Below are 16,028 nucleotides of genomic sequence, written 5' to 3'. Positions count from 1 at the left end.
AACTTTCAACACACTCAAATACTGTGTGTAATATGATAAACAGCGCTGCGTTACCCCACATACACATGAGCAGAAGAAGCAGAAGCGCTCGTCTGCGGCAGAATAAAAGCTCTGCGAAATCCAGGCGTCATCAATATACGCCTTGGTTTTGAATAAGCGACCTCTGTGAAAAAATATATTAATTTATTTAACAGTTAATTTATTATGGTAACATAATGTGATCCATAAAAACAATGCTCATCTGTATTAACAGTCCTTCAGAAGAGATGATAGCATGTGTGACGTGTGTGGAGTTTATAAATGCCACAGAGATATTTAATAAGAAAGAAGACTGTTTGAACAGCGTTTAAACTGCGTTTATTCTTTATTTGTGCAAGTTTCAGTTCATTTCATTGGTCAAGCGGTGTATTTTTTTTAATCCCTTAACTGTCAACTGTCTTTTTTAATCACATTTTTTTCCTGTCGCATATTTTAGTAAGCATCATAAGTATCATTCGAAAACTTACAAACTCAAATTTCTTCCTGTGAAAACCGTTTTGAAATGGGACGATGCGTTACTATGGAAGGGGTAATTCAAATTCTTCTAGCGGGCTCCTCCCCTAGGGGGCGGTGTCATACCTTTTCTAATCTTGACAAAATGCATATCGTCTGCGTTCATAGTCTCAATATTCCATATTTGTTGACTGTATTGTGATAGAAGTGATATTTGTACAGAAATGTAGTCATTTGTTACAGGATAATTAATAATAAAAAAAATGTGGATGACACCCGGTGGCAATTTTTGGTACAGTGCCTAAACAAAATCTCATGGGAACTTCAATTTTTTTGTGATATAAACTTCAAATTTGGAACCCAACTTGTTTAGACATATGACTGTGATTTTATAGTAATTCTAGAGTAAAAAATATTTTGTATAAAACAAAAAATTTATTTACAGTAAATTTAATCTTCCATAGCGTTGTCATACGTTATTTTTTTAAGTGCTTTTTTTTCTGCCTGCCCTAAAAACAAGACCAAACATATCAATCTTGAATTACAGCCGTTTAAGTTTATTTTCACGTCTATTCTCAAAGAGGGGGGTGACAGTTAAGGGGTTAAGGTACAAATATTGTACCCTGTTTTAGGCCGGTCGGTCAAAAAAAAACCTTTTGATTTCAAACGATTGCACCCTTATTATGTAGTTGTTTTCCCTGTTTTACGTCTCGTTTTGATGACGCAACACGGAGCGACACGCACTGAACGTTCACCGTGCGAATCACGCCTGAAGTCGGTAACGTTGAATCTGTTCAGTTCGTCCTCCGTGAAGCTGCACACGCCGAGAGGACCGATCGCGTTTACACACATCTGACGCACGCAGAAATGGTAAATATGTGTTTTTTTTAACCATATGTGGTTAGATGATCTCGATCATGGTGTGTGTGCAGTATCTCTGACTGTCCACTCAACACGTGCTGCTGTTTGCTTTTGTATCATACATTTTTCGCTATTGTTTTCGAAATAAAAGTTTTAATGGTTATTTACCGGCGCACATCCTGACGTGTGTGACACACATGGGACAACAGATCTCACGTGTTTAGAGTCTCTACAGAGGCTCATGTTTCCCTGGTCCAGTTAGAGATCTTCCCTTTACATGTAAATAACTACATTTATCTGACAGAAATGTGGGCACGCTTGCGGGCAGTTAATGTTATGGCATTGGGCAAAAAATTACTGACTTTGCTCACACAGGGTGTAAAACAACTACTTCCCAATTTTTGAGAATTTTTATGATTCCCCCACTTTGTTACACTTGTGGTGTTCCTGTGAGAAAAAAATGACCAGCCTACGAAAAACCTTGTAAATCTCTCATTATGCTATATCATCACCAAATATTGAAAAGTGCATCAGTGAGCCTTGGCCGTCCATGACCCTGTCGCCGGTTCAGCACTGTTCCTTCCTTGGAGCACTTTTGATAGATACTGACCACTGCAGACCGTTGTTCCTGCTTCTAACACATCATCTTTGAGGACAAAATGTTCACTTGCTGCCTAATATATCCCACCCACTAACAGGTGCTGTGAAGAAGAGATAATCAGTGCTATTCACTTCATTGCTCAGTGGTCATAATGTAATGCCTGATCGGTGTATGTGTACAGGCTTTCTTTTTCACAGGAATGAACTTCATCCTCAGGTCAATCAGTTTCAGAAAGAAAATACAAAACCTGTCCTAATTGAACGAAAACGAGTTTGAATTCAATGATGTTGTTGATGATAATACAGCATGACGAGAGATTTACAAGCTATTTTTTTTAAAAGGCCGGCGGTTATTTCTGACCGGGAACACAAAAGGTGTCGCAGGGTTTTGAACTCCGCACAAGGGTTAATGCTGTTCTCCTCCAGGCTGAATCTGACGTCAATCCTAAAGCTTATCCTCTGGCTGACGCCACTCTCACCAAAACCATCCTGGATCTGGTGCAACAAGCGGCCAATTACAAACAACTGAGAAAAGGAGCCAATGAAGGTACAGTAGTTACCCAGCTAGCTGTTTTTGCTTCCTAACAATTTCTCGGGACAGAACGTTCCCAAAACGTGCAATTTTTAAGGTTTTTTTTTTCTGTTAGCAATTTCTTTATGGAAATAAAATGTTCAGCTAACGTTCTCTTAACATTCCCAGAACGTTTCCAACCGCTTTACTCCCATGACACACATAGGCTGCATCCGAACTCACACACTTCCCTACTATATAGGCCCTGTCCCAAATGGCACCCTAAACTCTCACGTTCTTCCTACGAGTCCGCACTTTCATGACGTAACGCCACTTTGACTGTCGGGAGAAGTCACTTTGACTTATGCGGGTTCGGCATAAGTGCGCACCAAGGGCGCATATCAACCGCAAAGGGGGCGCTCGCAAACCCCTTTCTGAGACCTAAAATGACAAATGGGAATTCGCATCTGACGCCCGAGTTTAATTTTTTTTACTTTGGCGTCAATTTGCGCCGCGTTAACCAATCAGGAGCCTGCTTGCTGCGGTCACGTGATGAGAAACCCTGCATAATTTAAAAATACTACTATTGTGTCACAAAATGTAGTTTTAAGACGTTTTCAGGTGGGAATGTAGTTGTTTAAAGCTCAAATCTGTGGTTTATTTATAAAGAGAGCGCCTATTTTAAAAAGATCCGGGCGCTCCGCGCTCATTAACCCCGGCGAGAACAGCCTTTCCTCGGCTAGTCCTTCTGACGTTTGCCGCTGGCTCTGATGTCTCTGTTGTGGTTCGTCTTGCATATCTAACGGCTGATCTTTGGTGTCATGAATCTATAATTTGTTGTCTGCCGAACCGTTTTGACTGAGGGCAAAGAAGTTTCATAACTTTATTTTTTAAGGATATTTAAATATACAAGCAGTGATGATAATGTAGGAGTTTCCTGGACCACATTTGTGTGGCTATTAATGCTTAATATGTATTTTTAATGAAAATGAAAAGAGGCAGATTGGTGTTTTATGACATATTTCTCCTGAAGCGCCTTGAATGTGCGTCTATTTCGCTTCAAACGCTTACTTTATATGCGTGAATGGATTCAAAATGTTCAAGCTTCCAACTAGACACCATTTTGACGCTCTATTCGCGTTTGGTGTGAACGCAGCATTACGGTCTCGTGGACTTAAAGGGTTAGTTCACCCAAAAATGAAAATTCTGTCATTAATTACTCACCCTTATGTCGTTCGAGACCCGTAAGACCTCCGTTCATATTCGGAACACAAATGAAGATATTTTTGTTGAAAGCTGATGGCTGAGAAAGGCTTCATATAGGCCTCCATTGGCATTCAGTACACTTACACTCCCAAGACGGATAAAAGGCACTCAGAACATCGTTACAAAGTCCATCTCACCACAGTGACTCTACAATAATCTTACGATGCGACGACAATAGTTTTTGTGCGCAAAACAAAATCAAAATAACACCTTTATCCAGCTTGTTATTGCCTTCCGTGTGTGCCTCCACGACGCATGCGCGAGAATATGACGTAGCGCCGGGGTTCGAGAATCCATGAAATGCGCAATCTAACCCCATTTTGAGCACTACGGCGAGACCTAAAGCACGATCAATGTAGAATCCAACAGCTGAGATATGCGCGTCTTCCTCTGATTGTAAACAAATCACTTCTGGGTCATCTGTCCGAACGCCGGATCTGTGTCATATTCTCGCGCATGCGTCGTGGAGGCACACACGGAAGGCAGTAACAAGTTGGAAAAAGGTGTTATTTAGATTTTTTTTGCGCACAAAAACTATTGTCGTCGCATTGTAAGATTATTGTAGAGACACTGTGGTGAGATGGACTTTGTAACGATGTTCTGAGTGCCTTTTATCCGTCTTGGGAGTATAAGTGTACTGAATGCCAATAGAAGCCTATATGAAGCCTTTCTCAGCCATCAGCTTTCAACAAAAATATCTTCATTTGTGTTCCGAATATGAACGGAGGTCTTACGGGTCTCGAACGACGTGAGGGTGAGTAATTAATGACAGAATTTTCATTTTTGGGTGAACTAACCCTTTAATGGACACTCGCATGTGGCATCCATTGTAATTCCACAAGACCAAAAGTGCATATGGAGTGTGCCACTTGGGACAGGGCCTTAGTAGAGCTCGTATCAGATATCCTGAAGGTATAGAAGTTTGAACACAGCGCCACCTAGTGTTCCAGAGAGATAAGCGAATGAAACAGTTATTTCGCTGCTCCTCCTCCAAATTTTGCCCAATTCTGTCCAAAATCGTCTCAGATAATCTTTGGACTGAGCTGCACAGAAATGACTGAACGGATTTTTGATATTCGTTACCGTTCCTGAGAAATACGTCTCCGAAGTTGACGCTGCCTGGGTTTGTGTGTGTCTTTGTTGGCTAGCTATCCAGTTGCCATTCTTTCTAATCTGGCTTTTCAGCTATCAGGTTAACCATAAGCTACATTAGCATTAAGTTATCTTATCTTGCTAATCTGGTTAACATGCTTTTGTGTGCTTATTCTCAGTTGACAAAGTTTGAAAGCCCTTGAGTTATTGCATTAAATGTTGCATGCCTGGCAAAAAAAACAAAACAAAAATCAGTATTTTTGTCCTGTTTCCAATACAAATATCTAAACATCTTTAAATCAAGATATTTACTTGAGATACAAATGCAAAAATGAAGTTTTAAAAAATTGAACAACAATATTAAAGCTACACTGTGTAACTTTTTTAGTTTGTTCTTAGCTAAAAACACTTAGTTCTTTCAAAAATATGTGCTCATTAATGCATATTTACTTCTTTCAAGTAATAAAGTATTCTCGTAAGTTTATAATATGCCATTGAAAATACATACGGGTAAGAGGTTCGAATGCAGGTCGCCATGTTGCCCCTCCATCTTGAAAGTACAAGAGGCCAAAGAGGGACATACCCGTGTATTCAAGCTTCGCCTTTCGCGTTTTAACACTTGATGGCATCATGTCGAATGTGGACGAGGTCGAACTGGAAGCCATATTAATCTTGGACTAAATCGGCCACTGTAGGAGTTAAAATGAAATCGGAATTGAGAGGAACAGAAACTAATATTCACTGGATGGTCATATACCTTTTCACCACTAGATGGGGGAAAATATCACACAGTGTAGCTTTAAGTGAATTTATGCTTAAAACATGAAACTTTTTTCAATAAAAGCTATGAGTTATGAAAACATACTTTTGAATTAAGTTGATTTTTGTTTTTATTGGCTATCCCCATTGGCATAATCTAAATAAAAGGAGTTTGGTTAGTAGGTGAGCTAAGTGATCGTTAGATTCAATTATTATATTAAAGGGGTGGTAAAACACATTCTTTTGAAGGCTTGATTGTGTTTGTGGGGTGCACTGTAACGTGTTCATGCTTCGTTTTAAAAAAAAAATCATTATTTTTCATATATTTGACCTTTATTCTACACTGCTCTGTCCCTCCTTGTAAAACGGTCTGATGCTTTCCGGGTTGTATGAAGCCAGTCCCTCAAAAATACGCAATGGGCTCAGATTGGTTAGCTGGCCCAGTGTGTTGTGATTCGCTAACCGCAGTGCACGTTTGTCGGAAACGTCACGCCCCTTACCTTACCGGTAGACTGTGCTTTGGCAGTATTAGAAACAATGGCGTCAATAAAACCATATGAGCTCGAATCAGACCCAGAACATTTGAGTGAAGATGATCGAGCAGAACCTGTTCATTCCTCAAGAGTAAAGACTGCGGATCTATAGTGATCGCTACTGAATGGCACTGTTACTTTTGTATTTTTAGAACGATTATAGCCAAATATCTGTCGCAAGAACTAACCCAAAACGAACACTAAGCACTGGCTTTACTAGTAAGTTAGCCAAATCACACACAGAAGCATGTTTAGCAAGCCTGAAGATAAACAATACATAAAAGCTCTAATCAAAGAATCATTTACACTAATGCCAAGTTCGCTGTTGAGATTTTAACGTTAGTGTTTGTAACGTTAGGTGTTCGTCGGATAACGTTAAGTATGAATGAGCATTTAACAGACTGGTTTGCAGAATAGCATTGTCATCTGTTTACTTCCTTGCTACAACCTATTACAGGAAAACACATCGATGAAAAATAAATCAGACTTAAAGGTTGTGGCCCGTAAACAGCTTCTGTTTGTAAATCCAGCTTTCAGGACAAGCCGTTGTGTGATTCCTGCATTGAACTCGCGAAAATGGTGGAAGTTTTCCTCCGTGAAATGTGCAGCGCGCGCGTCGTGCATCCACGCACTGGCAGTGTTTGTCTCACGCAGCTGACGTTGTTCAAATCTGGCATTGAAATCGCGAAGACGGTGGATGTTTTCCTCTGTTAGATGTGCTGCGGGAGCCCCGCACGCGCCTGTTCACCTCCGTCTCAAACACACACGTGCATATAACATGCTGTGTGTTAAACGCTCTGCAACGCACCCCCGTCCCACAAGGAAGGCTGAACAGAGCAAGTACCCCAGACCTGAAATCCGGATGAAAATAACAGGGTTTCCTTGGCATCGCGCCACACACTCCTCAAAACATTAGATTAATCCGCGCTGAGGAGCCGTGCCGATGCACAACCCACGTAAAGATAATTCAGCAAATAACTGCAATTGCAGGTTTCAAACAGAGATGGCGACAAAGAGACACAACTTACAGACTGCAGCTTTATGAATAATAATCTAAATAAACTATTGCACTGGAAAACAGCTTAAAAATACTGAGGAAGATCATCACTTATTTGATTATACAAATGTTTCCTCTTGGAGAACATTGTTTTCCCTCCAATTAATTCCTTGAATTTTCTTAAATTGGTCTTAAAAAGATATTTAAAAAGTGTTAAGTTCATCTTCTTACAACCTGCAGAAACTCTGATGCTAGAAATGATCAATGCTGCACGGGACATGCCTAACATTATTTCCTATTGTCCGTTTGGATTGGTTTTAGCCACCAAGACTCTGAACCGTGGGATTGCGGAGTTCATCGTGATGGCCGCCGACGCTGAACCGCTGGAGATCATACTTCATCTGCCTCTGCTGTGCGAGGACAAGAACGTCCCGTACGTGTTTGTGCGCTCCAAGCAGGCCTTGGGTCGCGCGTGCGGCGTGTCCCGCCCTGTCATCGCCACCTCCGTCACCATCAAAGAAGGCTCTCAGCTCCGGCCTCAGATCCAGTCGGTGCAGACGGCCATCGAGAGACTGCTGGTCTGAGAGCTGCGCCTCATTTCACACTCTTAGCTCCATTTGTTTTGTCTGCTAAGTTTTAAAGTGTTTACTTTTAATCCTTCTCATTTTGCCATTGGTTAGCACAAGTACATGTATATTTTATTACTGAAAGAATACATTTGCTGTTTTTGTATTTTTTTTAACCACTTCTTTGATCAGTTTGTTTGACATTGAAACATGGACAGTTATGAAGTTAAGTTATATATAGTCATTTTACAGACTTTGTAATAAAAGAGAGACTCCCATGTTCGTTGATAGATAAGTGCTGCATTCCTATTTGTACAATTATACTTCATACGGTGTGTAGGTACTTCACTGCTGATAGGAAAGTACATTGAACACACACTGTGGTTGAAAAGATTGGGGTCAGTAAGATTATTTTTAAATGCTTTTGAAAGAAGTATTGTCCTCAACATGGCTGCATTTATTTGATCAAAAATACAGTAATCTCTCTTTATTCCTGTGATCAGCATCATTACTCCAGTCTTCAGTGTCACATGATCCTTAAGAAATCATTATTAAGAAACATGTCTTGATTATTATCAGTGTTGAAAACAGCTGTGCTGCTTCATATGTTTGTGGAATCAGGATTCTTTGATACATAAAACATTAAAAAGAACAATTTATTTGAAATAAAAATATTTTACATTATAAATGTCTTGTATACTGTCACCTTTTAATTAACGCATCCTTGATGTATTAATTTTTGCATCTTACTGACCCAAACTTTTGATCGGTAGAGCATGCAGAAAGAATGTGAGTATTAGGACATGCATCAGCAATATTTAATATCTAAATGAATCCAATCTGATTTCAGATTGTGATAATATTCAAATTACATTTCCGATAACACTTTAAAATAAGGTTGCATTAGATACTAATGCATTAACTTACTGTAAGCTTTCTTTACAGTATTTATTAATTATTTTAATATAAACATAATTGTTAGTTTGGGTTTATGAACTAATTTTAAAAGATACATCTTCTGATTTTAATCAGATATTAGTAAACGGGCATCAATATGGGCCCGTCAACATGGTCAGTGAGGTGTAAAACATTTATGTTGTCTTTTAAATAAAATGAAAAACAATCACTTTTTCTCAATAATCTGTAGGTGTAACTGTGCTGTAATGCCAACTGAAAGAGAAAATATATGCCACTTGGAGATTCCTCAGGTAGGTAGCCCACAAGGCACAGAATGCTTTTGTTTACTTATATGTGTGTGTGTGTGTGTGTAAATAGAAGGAGAATGACAGTTTTTTTGTTTTGCAGATTGTAAGGATTAACCAGGTGCCGGACCCATCACCCAGGCTTTGAACCAGTGTGCCTGTGTATTCTCTACAGAATGCAATGTTTACAGAGCTGATTATGGCCCTCTGAGACTCAGAGGAATAGAACAGTAAGATTTGTGTTATGTCAGTAAAGTCTATATAATTCAGTTTGTAAGAAAATAAGTATTTTGTAAAGCATTACATTAGAATTTAATTTAAGTCAATTTCATACAATAGAATGTTTAAATGAAAACACTATTTTAACACAAGAACAGCTTGAATGTTATTGATTTATAATAAAATAAATAGATGTACAGACGTGCTCAAATTTGTTGGTACCCCTCCACAAAAAACGAAGAATGCACAATTTTCTCTGAAATAACTTGAAACTGACAAAAGTAATTGGCATCCACCATTGTTTATTCCATATTTAATAGAAATCAGACTTTGCTTTTGATTTTTTATTCAACATAATATTGTAAATAATAAAACAAATGAAAATGGCATGGACAAAAATGATGGGACCGCTAACCTAATATTTTGTTGCACAACCTTTAGAGGCAATCACTGCAATCAAACGTTTTCTTTAGCTCTCAATGAGACTTCTGCACCTGTTAACAGGTAGTTTGGCCCACTCTTCCTGAGTAAAAATGCTCCAGCTGTCTCAGGTTGGATGGGTGCCTTCTCCAGACTGCAAGTTTCAGTTCTTTCCACAGATGTTCGATAGGATTCAGATCAGGACTCATAGAAGGCCACTTCAGAATAGTCCAATATTTTGTTCTTATCCATTCTTGGGTGCTTTTAGCTGTGTGTTTTGGGTCATTATCTTGTTGGAGGACCCATGACCTGCGACTGAGACACAGCTTTCTGACACTGGGCAGTACGTTTCGCTCCAGAATGCCTTGATAGTCTTGAGATTTCATTGTGCCCTGCACAGATTCAAGGCACCCTGTGCCAGGTGCAGCAAAGCAGCCCCAAAACATAACCGAGCCTCCTCCATGTTTCACTGTAGGTATGGTGTTCTTTTCTTTGAAAGCTTCATTTTTTCGTCTGTGTTCATAGAGCTGATGTGACTTGCCAAAAAGCTCCAGTTTTGACTCATCTGTCCAAAGGACATTCTCCCAGAAGGATTGTGGCTTGTCAATATGCATTTTAGCAAATTCCAGTCTGGCTTTTTTATGTTTTTCTGTCAAAAGTGGAGTCCTCCTGGGTCTTCTTCCATGGAGCCCACTTTCGCTCAAAAAGCGACGGATGGTGCGATCAGAAACTGACGTACCTTCACCTTGGTGTTCAGCTTGTATCTCTTTGGCAGTTATCCTTGGTTCTTTTTCTACCATTCGCACTATCCTTCTGTTCAATCTGGGGTCGATTTTCCTCTTGCGGCCGCGCCCAGGGAGGTTGGCTACTGTTCCATGGACCTTAAACTTCTTAATAATATTTGCAACTGTTGTCACAGGAACATCAAGCTGCTTGGAGATGGTCTTGTAGCCTTTACCTTTACCATGCTTGTCTATTATTTTCTTTCTGAGCTCCTCAGACAACTCTCTCCTTTGCTTTCTCTGGTCCATGTTCAGTGTGGTGCACACAATGATACCAAACAGCATAGTGACTACTTTTCTCCATTTAAATAGGCTGAATGACTGATTACAAGATTGGAGACATGTGTGATACTAATTAAAGAAACTAATTAGTTTAAAATATCACTATAATCCAATTCTTTATTATCTTTTCTAAGGGGTACCAACAAATGTGTCCAGGCCATTTTAGAATATCTTTGTAGAATAAGCAATAATTCATCTGTTTTCACAGCTTCTTTGCTTTATTCTATGACATACCAAAGGCATGCAAGTATACATGATAAAATAGCTTTTAATTTCATCACTTTTCAGGAGGAATGAAGCATTATTTCAATGAGCTGTAAGGGTACCAACAAATTTGAGCACGTCTGTAATTACAATAGTCCTCAATTCACAAAAATAGCAGATAAAGCAATTTGTCTGACTTTATGAATGTCTTTCACATTAGGCGCTACAGGCACTTAATGTACAGGAGCTTTGTGAGCTGGTGCTGGGGTATCTGGTCAGGAACATCAGGGTTGTTATCCCGTCTTGTGTTGTCCTGCGCATAGGCCAAGAGTTTCCTGATGCCGGAGGCAGCTACGTGGGATTTACAGCTCCTCTGGCTTGACTGAACCGCGAGACATGCCTTGCGCTGGCTTCCTCCATGAAGGGTCTGTCATACTGGGCAGTTTCAGGGACCTTGATTTTGTGGATCTCCTCCATGTAGGGAAGAGGGTCTGGGATTACCTTTTCAAAAAGGAATGTCATCAGATTGATGACATAGCCTGTAAAAATATAACTGCACAATAAATATTATGTATGGTAAAAAAAAAAGAATGAGTTACTTATTGTGAACATTAATACATTTGTTTAACTTACAATATGTTGCCTGTGATTTTAATGACCTCATGAAGTATCCTCCCTTTTTGGCTTTGGGAAACAAAAGCCTACACTTTGGCTTTCCAGTCGATGTTTTAACCCGAGGACGACTGGAGTTCTCGTTGAAATGCATACCTGCCAAATAAAGTCTGAAATACAGACAACAAAACAGATATACAAAAGGTATTAAAGACATCTTCATAGAGGTTGTAATCATTATATTAATCTCAAACACACCTGCACAACTTTCCGAGGTAAGGATAAACCACGTTTTTTGACGCAAAACGTAAAGTGACGCTGTGAAAAGATTCCAAAGATGAAGTTTGAAAGTCAGGGCTGAGTTTCTTGATATCGTTCATCATTCTCTTGTTTGTAAGAATCTTTTCGACGGCATACAGTGCTTTGCTTCCTGTAACCAAATAAAATTATAATTGTGTAAAAATGTTTTTGCAATGTATTTGGCCAATTTGTAAAAAATATTAAAACAAATAAATATTATACAAATAAACACCTGGTTGGAACCATTTTCTGCGATAAGTCGATTGACGGATTTCATGGTCACACTGTGGGTATGATGGGTCGTCATGCGTGTGAATGTCTTGAATATGGTTCACCAGGGACTTCCATTTTGCTGCTCGCTCCACATGTGTTTGTGAAGAAGCTGCGGTCCAGTAGACATGATGTTTTATGCTCTGCTGCCACTTTTTCACTACTTCACAGTCCTTACCTTTGCTGATTTTTTCCAACTTCTTAGACAAGCCTGAATAAAATAATTACAATGTCAAGGGTGGTCTGGAAATAATCACATCATTCAACATAAGAGAATTATGAGTAAAAGTCGAAATGTATAAATCAAGGGGAAAAGGCACCTTTCTGAAGATGCCAGACGTCGTAGAACTGTGTTATGTTGAGCTCCCTCAAAAATGTTTGGATCTGTGGGTGGCGATCTGTAACAACGCATTCAAGCTTCACACCGTGTGCCTCCAGATGTTCAAGACTTCTTTTTAGTCCCTCCTTTTCCATATGGGAACTCCCTGCTACCTCATTGCTCTAGTTTTAGAAATATGCACAAAAAAAGGAAAATAATAAAGTAAAACCCAACATAAATAAAAGTGCATACAGGCACCGCATGTTATATGTAGTTAGTGCAGTTTAATTTGTTTCATTGATGTATTGGTACTCACCTGCACTAGCTGTATGTCCAATATGGTGTTGCTCTCAAGGTCCATTAAGGTATAGGTACCGTACTTTTCTGAGTGGCCTAAAAGATATTCATATGTGTGACCACATATACATCTGGTTATAATAAATGATACGATTAAAAAAACTAAGTAAAAGCTAACCTGATTCTTCTTTTACCTGGTGAGTCCGCTCTCATACCACCACCGGCTTTCACTTTGTCCCCGTGGCTCAGCTGCCGCAAGACTTCTTCTTGTTCTTTCTTCCACGTGTAGATTATAGCAGGTTCCAGATACATGCTGGCATGCTTTTGAAAAGTGCTGTGTGTAATCATCTTCACATGCATTGCGTTGAATACCTATATACAATTTTTTTTATAATGAATCCTTGAATTATATCATTGAATTTCAGCATTACCTTTCAAAATACCTTTTGTAATTTGAAGAAGGACGCCCCAGTGAAGTATACGGCAGCAGATAACTGGAGGTTGCCCAAAGGTGTGCTGCCAACAACAGGTTGGCTTTGCCATTTTCTAAAGTAGTGACAATGTGGACACAATTGATCAACTGCAACAAAAGTCCCTTTTCTCCGAGCCCGAACATCACAGCGTCTCGTGCACACTGGGCAGGTTTCAAAAAGTTGCAGGAGGCACTTTTCAAATACAATGTATTTTGCATCCTTCTCTATCGACGTACATCTTCAAATGAAAGAGAAAAAACTATTACTAATTATGTCTTAAACTATAACAAGGCTATAACAAGAGAATAAAGAAGATAACATTCACTCACGGAAGTTGCGATGACTCTGTGACAGACTCAGCTGACTCGCATGTTGTGTCCTGACTATCAAAGGCCTCAGAGGTCACACTTTCCTCCTCCTCCAGTTCTAGACGAGCTTTTTTTGCTGGCCTAAAATCCATCAAAGGTGTGAAAGTGTCCCCAGATGTAGTGGTTGAAACACCTTCACATTTACATGACACCGGCGTCTGTGTTCCTATAAAAAAGACCACAATTAGCATTTTTTTTAAAAGTGTTATTCTATACTAAAACCATTAACTTCAAGACTTAAAAACAAGCATATATGTAAAATGTTAGTATAAAAATACAATCAACCAGTAAAGCACAGGAATTACAATGTACAATGTCACAATTTGCATTACAATGAATGGCCACAATCAACAATAAAGACATTTTTGTGCAAAAACCTTCATAGGCACATTAGCGCTAAAAAAGTTGAAAATAAGTTGAGTTGACAGAGATGCTACTACACTCACGTCACGTGAGTGATAAGTGTACACGAGCGCGCGCACACACACATACTGTACAAACAAACACAAACCTTTGCTCCTGAATTTCGGCCCCAGGGTCTTGATCGCCAGCTGCGTGCCCTGTGATGTTAACTGCCGTGTGTCTGTTTGACAGGCTACATGCTTCATAGTTGGACCTTTCTGTGAATGGTGACACTAACATAATCAGTTTCAAATGATCTTTAACAATGCAATAGTACCCAAAACATGTTTTACTCACATAAGTGTGTTGCACCATCCCTGTCGGATCCAATATAGAAGGCACAGCATTGTGTTTTAATCTCAATATGTCTGCAAACCCAGTCTCGTATTGTCTCTTGTTTTCAAACGATTCCGCGGTGAAATGACGCGAACAAACGCTCAATGTCTTCCCCACGTGAGCTGGCACTTCATTAAAAATAAAGTTCAACCACTCATTCCTAATATTAGAATCCTTAGGAAGCTTATGCAGCGACTGTGTTCTTTCACAACCAGGCACAGCGCAATATCTCGCTATCCTCGGCATGTTTATTGCTCTGTAACGCGTTTAGCTCGGTTTAGCTGCTCCATGAGTCGGTGGGCGGGGCTACAGAATCAGGCTCTTCTTCAGTTGAGGCGGCGTTTCACCACACGCTGACGTCAAGGGTGAGCATATTTCTGGTGTCAATAAAAGCTTTTCTTTGACTTACAAGGAAGTTTTCAGCTCCGAAACAGGATATTCTTATATCACGATAAACTTTTATATATCAAAGACTGAATGAAAAGTTGATTTCTCAATTCATGACCCTTTAAACTGCCCTGTAAAAATAGACTGTAAAAAAATATAGTCCGTGACGTCACCCATGGGATTCTGATGAGCCGTTCTGAAGCGCAAAGTATGGACGAGATGGCCGTTGCCATGACTTAACAGACAGCAGATAAATGGCTATCCACCTGTCACTTGAAGTGGCCACGCCCTTAATTATGCAGAACTTTAATGCTTTATATAATGTTAACAAATGAGTTATAAAAAAATTCACCCCCCTCACAGTTGTCATAAAGGGCAAAATTAGCCATATAGACCAAAACCACAATTTGTACCAGGCTGTAAACATGTTCTAATCTGCTGTAAAGTTGGGCATTTTAACATAGGGCTCAATGAGATTCTGCTCCCTTCTGGAGCCTGTCCCTAGCGGCCAGTCGATGAATTGCAGTTTAAGGCACTTCCGGCTTCAAGAGAAACTGCGGGAGGTTGCCGCGTTTTTTTTCTAGGTTTTTTTGTGTTCATGGGGTGCAGTATAACATGTCTTAATACTTCTTTTTTTTAAAAACGCTGTATTTTTCTTATATTTTACCTTTATTCCACACCGCTGTCTCCACTGTCCTTTGAACGGCTCGTTTGCTTCCTGCTTCTATGAAGCCCATCCCTCAGAAAAACGCAATGGTCTTATGCTGCGTTCCAGGCAGGTTTTTGAGCCCGTAAATTACAACTTCAAACCACGACTCACGACTTTGTAGTGTTCCAGGCAAAGTCACGCCAAACTGCCTGAGCGCAAGAAATTGTGTGGTAGTTAGATGTAAACAAAGCGTGGCGGACCGTACGGGGTGTATGCTCATTTACAATCATTTCTATCGCCAAAGGTGCTTACTCTTTGCTTATTTGAGGGAAACGGAGGAGAAAAACAGCGCAGACGGCAAGAAAAGCTGTTATACTTTTTATTTTACGTTATTTGTATATTTGTTTCATAAACACCGCATCCGTAGGGGGCTGCCATTGTTGCTTCGCGGGCTATGTGACGTCAAAACTCGTAACTGGGAGTACATCTATCTAGTACGAGTTCACGGGTGGGAAGTCACGGGTTTGACTGCCGTTCCAGTCCACTTTCACGGGTAGAAGGTTGGAAAAACACGGGTTACGGGTTGCCTGGAACGCGGCATTAGATTGGTTAGATGGCCAAAAGTATTTTGTAGTTCTGCAACAGCTCTCTCTCTTTTGTAATGACTGCGACGTGGCTTCGTCCACTTTATTGCGTGTTCGCGGGGGCAGTGTTTATGTTAATAGCAAGGGTTTAGGATGTCACCAACCCGGGAAGAAGCTTGTTGTAGTCCAAACCGGCCGTTTTTGTAGGCAATAAACTGCCATAACTTTAAAAGACAATATCTCCG

At 39.9% G+C, this 16,028-nt stretch overlaps 2 protein-coding genes across 3 annotated transcripts; one reads left to right on the top strand and one right to left on the bottom strand.

The window, feature by feature from the left end:
- Positions 1-1,209: 1,209 nt before the first annotated feature.
- On the top strand, positions 1,210-11,890 carry snu13a (SNU13 homolog, small nuclear ribonucleoprotein a (U4/U6.U5)). 2 transcript variants are annotated; one of them, XM_079836272.1, is made up of 5 exons: positions 1,210-1,362; positions 2,380-2,500; positions 7,433-8,885; positions 8,983-9,109; positions 11,007-11,890. In XM_079836272.1, exons 1-3 carry the CDS (start codon positions 1,360-1,362, stop codon positions 7,693-7,695), a joined length of 387 nt encoding a protein of 128 aa, XP_079692398.1. In that variant the 5' UTR covers positions 1,210-1,359; the 3' UTR covers positions 7,696-8,885; positions 8,983-9,109; positions 11,007-11,890. The 2 variants fall into 2 exon arrangements, with proteins under 2 accessions (XP_079692398.1, XP_079692399.1); XM_079836273.1 differs by having other exon boundaries at positions 11,110-11,364.
- LOC307138114 (uncharacterized protein) lies at positions 10,029-14,461 on the bottom strand. The gene is made up of 11 exons (XM_079836261.1): positions 14,125-14,461; positions 13,937-14,045; positions 13,387-13,591; positions 13,028-13,295; positions 12,779-12,956; positions 12,604-12,680; positions 12,289-12,469; positions 11,931-12,179; positions 11,657-11,828; positions 11,420-11,568; positions 10,029-11,325 (listed from the first exon to the last, which is right to left on the bottom strand). Exons 1-11 carry the CDS (start codon positions 14,407-14,409, stop codon positions 11,138-11,140), a joined length of 2,061 nt encoding a protein of 686 aa, XP_079692387.1. The 5' UTR covers positions 14,410-14,461; the 3' UTR covers positions 10,029-11,137.
- Between the last annotated feature and the right edge of the window lie 1,567 nt (positions 14,462-16,028).

This window comes from Gobio gobio (assembly GCF_949357685.1).
Source record: "Gobio gobio genome assembly, chromosome: 1".
NCBI lineage: Eukaryota > Metazoa > Chordata > Actinopteri > Cypriniformes > Gobionidae > Gobio > Gobio gobio.
Note: the sequence above shows the minus strand (reverse complement) of the source record. Positions and strands in the feature narration are given on the sequence as shown.